Source organism: Chenopodium quinoa, unplaced genomic scaffold (assembly GCF_001683475.1).
Source record: "Chenopodium quinoa cultivar QQ74 unplaced genomic scaffold, ASM168347v1, whole genome shotgun sequence".
Classification (NCBI taxonomy): domain Eukaryota; kingdom Viridiplantae; phylum Streptophyta; class Magnoliopsida; order Caryophyllales; family Amaranthaceae; genus Chenopodium; species Chenopodium quinoa.
In genome coordinates this window covers 765,672-773,313 of record NW_018742597.1, presented here as the reverse complement: position 1 = coordinate 773,313, position 7,642 = coordinate 765,672, and the positions used below count along the sequence as shown (strand labels likewise).

General features: G+C 34.8%; 1 protein-coding gene across 1 annotated transcript; it reads left to right on the top strand.

Moving 5' to 3' along the window:
* Window positions 1–4,138: 4,138 nt before the first annotated feature.
* Window positions 4,139–7,394, top strand: LOC110721117. Its single transcript, XM_021900246.1, has 8 exons — window positions 4,139–4,242; window positions 5,195–5,696; window positions 5,803–6,030; window positions 6,121–6,264; window positions 6,381–6,595; window positions 6,727–6,965; window positions 7,066–7,259; window positions 7,344–7,394. Exons 1-8 carry the CDS (start codon window positions 4,139–4,141, stop codon window positions 7,392–7,394), a joined length of 1,677 nt encoding a protein of 558 aa, XP_021755938.1.
* The last annotated feature ends 248 nt before the right edge of the window (window positions 7,395–7,642 follow it).

Here is a 7,642-nt window from a genome sequence, read left to right as displayed (position 1 = left end):
GCAAAGTCTTGAAGGATTCAGCAGCCGAAGTAGAAGGCAGATCAATGTTCTTAGCCACGTGCATGTATTGAAGATCGTTCGTCCTTTCCAATTGTATAACCATGGGTAACCTCTTCTTCAACTTGTACAATTGTAGACCTGACTCTATCCTTTTATTAATGGAATGCATTTGTGTCTTTTGTCATATGTTTATCTACTCATTTCTTTGAGCAATCTAACTTGCTTGTTTTACTTTTTTTGGAAAATCTTCCTTATTTGTTTGTTTTACGCTAGCAAGGTTATCAATCTTTTGAAACCAGTAACTCGAGGGGCATCCCCCTAATACTCTAAAACAAGATAGAGTATCTAACTTTTATATATATATATATATATGCTCCACGTGATTCTACCCAAAAACTAATACGTACTTTGGTAGTATCATTTTCATTTTATCTCTCCTTCTTTCTTCCATAAATTCATGGAGCAATGAAAGTTGAAAATGGCGTCATTCCATATTTGTCATCTGTTAATTCTTGTTGTACCTACATTATCTATTTGATATATTTCTATAAATTCTTTAATGTATCTATAATGGTGTTAAATGTATCATAATAGAGCTTTAATGTCCCAAAAAAATTCAAGTCCTTCGTACAATTCCTAGATCCCGATAGAATGCTTTCCCATTTTCTTTCTCTCTCCTCCTTTCTCTCTCTTCAACCTCCTATCAACTTCAAGTGCTGCTATGGAGCTCGAAACGGCTCATGTTGTTTTCAGTCGGCTTCGTCGTACATGTCTGCAATTCCTCCATTGTTGTTTAGAGCTCTAGTTTTGTTTTTTGGTTGATTGAATTATGCTCTAAATGGTGTTTGAATGAAGAAGATGACCAACAGCTAATTGAATTTAATTGAATTGAAAATGTCCAATGTTTTATAATAATCAATTTACGCTAGCTAAATAAAACATAATTCCCAAATTAAATCATGAAGATTGAAGAGGTTTACCTTCATTAAATGTCTTTTTAATTAAGCAAGTTTTCATGCATAGTGCAGGTAATATTCACAATAATGGTCTTTTAGCATACATGCGGTGTGGGTTTATTTATTTTAATGTATCTGAACATATTTTTTTGATGTATCTATAGTGAATAGTCAATGTATCTGTAATGTGTTTTTATTGTATCTAACTACGAGTAATTTTTTTTGATGTATCTATAATAAAATAATCGATGTATCTGAAATGAATTTTCTAATGTATCTATAATTTTTAGTCAATGTACCTGCAATGTGCTTTTGATGTATCTGATCTTCTCACACTTCTCACCATAAAGAACACTTCTCACCGGATCCTAACCATATATATATATAATATATACATACATACATACATACATACATACATACATACATACATATATATATATAATATATATATTTGAATTTTTTTAAAACCTAAGGGCTCTGATTATTCCTTAAATATCAAAAACCAAAAGAGTATTTTGAACCAACCCCCTTATTTCTCTCTTTCACCTCTACATTTCTCTCTTTTCTCTCTCCTCTCACCTATTGTTCGGTATACATCATCAACTTCACGCCATTAATTTCAAAGAAATTAAGCTCAACTTCTAATTAACCATGGCGTCTTTGTACAATGCTCATATCACCATCGTCTTCGCGCCATTAAAAAACAAGGAAATTAAGCTCGAATTCAAGTCAATAATTGCGTCTTCGAGCTCCAATCGGCGACTATTATGTTCGCCATCAACAACATCGTCATTAACATAATTGTTATTAACTTTGCAACATCAATAACAAAGAAATCAAGCTTAAAATTCAGACCAAATATGTCATTTTCGAGCTCCACTCAATGACGATTATGGTGCGCGTTCCCGTGAAATTGAAAGATTTTGGCGATCGAAAATGAGTTTAATGAGAGTGTATTATGATGATATAGTATGGAGCAATTTTCTGAGATTCTAATATAAGTTTGTTCATTTTCATTTATACACTAGATGAAAGCCCGTGCGATGCACGATTTTTTCATACATATATCTCAAGAAAAGATATTTCCTATATACTCTAAGTTTTATATATATATATATATATATTATATATATTTATATATTATATATATATATATAATATATATATAATTCTTTGATTTATTTTACAATTTAATAATTTCAGACAAAAAAAAATAATAATAATTAATTAAAATGATATTGCCAATTACAAAAGTATAATTTTTTTAATGTAATATATAATGCGACTTAATTTATTATTGTTTTGTATTTTATTCGTTGTTGTTAGTTATATGACAATAATATGATATCTTTCAAAAAAAAAAAATTGTAAATATGATATTTCATTGATTACATAATAGGATAAAATCTTTAATGTGAAAAGATAATAATTTTTTATTTTTAAAATAATTTAAATCCTAAATCATTATTCGTTGCTTTTTACACTTGAAATTAAACTCTCAAATCTATATATCATTTGTATATTTCTTGTGATCTCTTGATCTCTAACAAATTATCTGTCTTTTCAAATTTTTAGACATAAAATGTTTAAAGAAGGTAAAGTTTTTTATTGCGTTAAAAGTTTTAAATTTTTTTTATGAAATAAAAACATCTTATTAATCGGGTATTTAGATAAAACCATTAATTTCATAAGATATTTTATTATTGTAATAATTTAAATCCTAATATCCCACGGTTTTTTATACATAAAATCTCATAAAAATAATTTTTGTAATTAGATTATACTCATAATATTTTTGAACATTAAAAATAATAGTTATTAGATGTAATATTTCGATGTAAAAAAATTTGTATTAAAAAAAATCGATAGGATCACCAACTTAGTTCACACTGATATCTCTTCCATCTAATTAAAGTGGATAAATAGAACATGTTAGCAAAAATAAAATTTATATAAAATTAATCTTTATAGTCTTATAAAATAAATTAAAATATTTACCAGAAAGTGAATAATTGTTGAGAAATTAATCTAAAAATTGTAATTATACAAAATTAAATCTATGCATTGGATTTTTTCATCGTCCCTAATCGCCCAAACAATAGTATTTTGGAAAATTGAATCAATTATTTTGTTGTCGCTGACAATGTGTGCGATATTGCTTCTTATTTGTAACGACTGAAAAGTATCTAATGGAGTAAAATTTTCCTTCAATCAATTTTGTACAAAATTGTAGAATAAAGTTTACTTTAATTGAGCCATGAACGCAATTACCCTGTAATTAAAAATAAAAAATTAAGTTAATTTTATGAATTAATTAAGCTACCTAAATCACAAAAAATTTGTTTTAATCATAAAATTAAGGCCAAATTGGAAAAATAACACCTCTTAAAAACACTAATTTTTGCTTATAACACCAAAACATTTCGATATTTTATTATAACACCTGTTAAAAAAATAAAAATTTTGGTTCCACCACCAGTTAACAGATTCTGTGACGGAAAATCTGTGTGGGGCCCACAACTAACTTAACTGTCCAAATTTCTTCATTTTTCCCTTCGATTCTCTCTCCTTCCATTGATTACACAACTACTCCATCTTCATTGAATTCTATCTGCTCATACTGAAGTACGAAATTTACTGAGAATTATCAAACCCTAAACTGAAATTTGTGGTTGAGGAATTGAATTGCAACGGGTAGGTGTCAGCATTGCAGCGAAAACAACTTAGCGAGCGTTCGTCGGCCATTTTCAACATCCAAAAAGCTTGGATTTTTCGTGGTTTCTAACAGCAACTGCAGTAAGATTCCAAAAGAGGTACCTTTCGATCTTTTTAAAGTAGTTTTCATAAACTGATGATGTGAATATGCCATTGTGTTGAGAAAATGTTGGGTAAATTGGGAAAAAATTTTAGAACCCTAAAAAATGTTAAATTGGGTGTGATTTTCTGTCTGTAATGTGCGAAATTAAAGTAATATGTGAGTAATTAAGTATGTAATTGTTTAATGGTTAATTGTTTAGTACAATTCATTGATTTAGGTGAACTGTTGACTACTTTGTCCTTTTATTGGTGTAAAATATGTTTGGTTGTTTTGATAAAAGTAGTGTGTTTGACTGTTTAAATGGGGTAACATATGTTGGCTTCTTTTGACTTGCTTTACATCTGTTTTATTGGTTACATAGATGGCCAACAATCAAGAAGGCTTAATTGATATAGTATTCAGAGTTGGGGGTGCTTTTGTTCCCAAAAAAGTGTCAAAATCAAAAAGCCTTGCTTTGCTGGTGTGGTGGGTTATGCTATTGGAGGAGGGATGTGGTAGTGGATAAGATAGATGTACATTATTTAAGGGAAGGTGTTGTGCATGGGTTTGTGCATTATAATGTCCATGTCCCTCCAAACTATAGACTGTGGTATAAACAAAGAGGTAGGACCTTTAACACAGGGAGGAGGGAACTAGTAAATGAAGAGGAAGTCAAGGGGCTTTTAGAGATAGTGAATGGGGATGGGTTTGTTGAAGTTTTGTCACTGTAGATGAAACTTTAAGGCCCATACATGAGGCCCAGACCCAGGCCACTCCAAAAAAGGCAGAGAGAAAGGGCAAGAAAAGTACAGTGGACCCTGTACCAGTTAGGAAGAGCCCAAGACTTAACATAAGTCACCCTTCAGATTCTCCTAAACCTAGATCTAGACAGGATAAGGGTAAGGGAGAGGAAAGAGTGAAGGGGTTTCTGCTAAGAGTGAGGGGGTTTCGGTACAGGGAAGTTGTTGGATAAGGGGAAATCTAAAGTTAAGTGTGAAAGGGTTCATGGTACTAGGAAGGGGAAAAAAGAAATCTAAAGCAAAGGGATTGGATTTTGGGATAACAGTGAGGGCATTGAGTCTAGTAGTGAGGAGGGATATTCTTCTACTGATAGCAGTGACATTGACATAACATGGGAGCCTGGTGAGGAGGAGTAGGATAGTGGGGATGAGAGGTGTTTGTCCAGAATTCTGAAGAGATATTGGAGAAGGTAACAAGAAGTCTTGGGAAGCACTTAGATTTACAAGATCAGGGGGCTGCAAAGGATCCTAGGGCCAAGTTGACAAAGAACTTAGATGTGAGTAAGGTTGAACTGCAGGGAGAAGTTGAGGAGATTCAGATGATTTAAGGAGCTTGGATGGTCATCAGATGAAGAGGACAGACGTCCTTGGTTTAATGAGAAATATGACTTCAGTAAGCCTATTGTACTTGTTAATAGGCTTAAGTTCAGCAATGTGATTGTTTTGAGGAAAGCTCTTAGAGTGCATGCCATAGAAAATAGGAATGAGTACTACTTTTTGCACAATGATAGTAGTAGGATTACTACTCAATGTAGGAATAGATGTGGGTGTAAGTATGAAACAAAGACAAGTAGGATGCCTTTGTGTATATGCAAGGGTGGAGTGAAGTGCAATTTCAAGATCCATGCTACTAAGTTAAAAAAAACGCAGACTTGGCAAATTAAAAGCATGAGGTTAAAGCATATGTGTGTGAGAAGCAAGGAGAACAAGAAGGTCACTGCAGAGTTCATTGTAGAGAGGTACCTTGAGGAGTTTAGAAGTAACCCAACCTGGAAAATTAAGCAGATCAGGGATAGGGTGCTGCAAGATCTTAGGGTTCAAGTGACCTACTACAGATGTTGGATGGCTAGATGTAGAGCTAAGTTGATAATTTTTGGTTCAGCAACAGAGCAATATGCAAGGGTATGGGATTATGGGAAGGCAATAATGAAATACAACCCAGGGTCTGGTTGTAATGTGGTGGTAGATGGCATTGTTTATGAGGATGTTTTTATGTTTGAGGCCTTTGAAAGATGGGTTCTTGAAGGGTTGTAGGCCAATCATTGGGGTGGATGGCTTCCACTTGAAAGGAGCTTACCCTGGGCAGATATTAGTTGTAGTGTCCAAAGATGGGAACAACAACATTTACCCTATTGCTTGGGCAACCTGTGAGGCTGAAAATAGGGAGACTTGGGTTTGGTTTCTGGAATCACTAATGCACAGCCTTGGGAGTGCAGATGGCTCTGGCTTCACCTTCATGTCAGACAGGCAGAAGGTAAAAGCATCTTGTTTGTTTGTAGTTTTCAATCAATGCTATTATTTGTTTTGAGTAGTATGATAAGGCTTTATTTTTCTTGTTAAACAGGGACTAGTTGAAGCCCTAGCTGAAGTTGTGCCAAGTGCAGAAACAAGGTTCTGTGTTAGGCACATTTGGTCAAATTTCAAGCTGAAGTTCAGTGGATCAATGTTCAAGGAGCTTTTCTGGAGTGCTGCAAGAGCAACAACACATGTAAGACCTTATCTGTTGCTTAGAGTATGTTGAACAAATTCAAGTATCAAAATGAGCTGGATTCAGTGAGCTTAGATAGTTTTTAGACTTGATGCATTACCTTGTTGTGTTTGTAGCTTGAGTTTCAGATTCAAATGCAAGAGATAAGGGAGCTTAATGAGCAGGCTTATCAGTACTTGAACAACATCCCCACTCAACACTGGTGCATGCATGCATTCAGTGATAGTTGCAGGTCCAACATGTTACTAAACAACATGTGTGAGACTTTCAACTCAGTTATTAGAGATGCAAGAGATAAACCTATCCTCACCCAAATGGAATGGATGAGGAGGTACATGATGAGGAGGAACAATGAGAAGTGGGAGGACTCCAAGGAACTGACAAGCAACCTCACTCCATATGTGCATAAGCTATTTCAAAGGATGAGCTATGTGTCTAGGCATTGATTGTGCAAGCTGCCAGGGATGACACTTTTGAAGTGCAGCTGAATGATGACCAAGTTCTAGTTGACTTGGAGAATGGAACTTGTTCCTGCAATCATTGGCAGTTGATAGGCATCCCATGTGTTCATGCCTTTGCATGCATTATGGACCAAAGGAGTGATGCTGAGCAATATGTGCACCCCTTTTACAGTATGGAGAGCTACAGAGCTGCATATGAGCCTGCAATTCAACCAATGCCAGGCCCAAAGCACTGGGAGAGTGAACATGAGAGAGCCTCAGCCACCAGCCTTTAAAGTGTAGCTTGGAAGACCAAAATCCAAGAAAAGAAAGCTTGAGCCTGGTAAGGGAACATCTGCAGCAAGGGGGCAGCAAAGAGCACAGAGAAGGAAGAGTCAGTGCAAGAGCTGTGGTGGATTTGGCCACTATGCCAAGACTTGCAAGCGCCCAACTGTACCTGAACCCACTGATGAAAGAACTGCAGGAAGGCCCCCTTTAAACTCACCATGGGTTGTTGAGCAAAGGAAGAAGAGTGAGATTAAAGCTGCTAAGAAGGTATTCTTTGTTACTTATTTTTTGGGTATATTTTGTGATGGAATTGGATTTTTATACTAATGTTTACTTATCTTTCAAACACAGAGTGCAGTAGGGGCTAGTCCAAACAGCATTGGGAACAAGACCTTTCCTTAAGAGCAACCAGGCTGTGAACCACTAAGTAAGAGGAAAGGTTCACAAAGTCAACAAGGCCAACCACAATCCAAGCAACATATCACCCCCTCTTCCAGTCAACCAGAGCCCAGAAACACAGACAAAGTTCAACTCAGTGGTGTGCAAACAAGGAGGGCCAAGCTGCAGACTTTAAAAAATGCAAATTTGACTATATGATGTTGCTGTTGTTTTTCTGAACAGTTAGTGTTAGGTTGATATTATGAACATTA

Excerpts from the sequence above, each read along its gene's own strand:
- LOC110721117 (XM_021900246.1), top strand. The coding sequence starts at position 4,139 with ATGGCCAACAATCAAGAAGGCTTAATTGATATAGTATTCAGAGTTGGG. Across the intron at positions 6,596-6,726 it reads CAAATGGAATGGATGAGGAG|GGATGACACTTTTGAAGTGC; the intron begins GTACATGATGAG and ends GCAAGCTGCCAG. Across the intron at positions 7,260-7,343 it reads AGATTAAAGCTGCTAAGAAG|AGTGCAGTAGGGGCTAGTCC; the intron begins GTATTCTTTGTT and ends TTTCAAACACAG.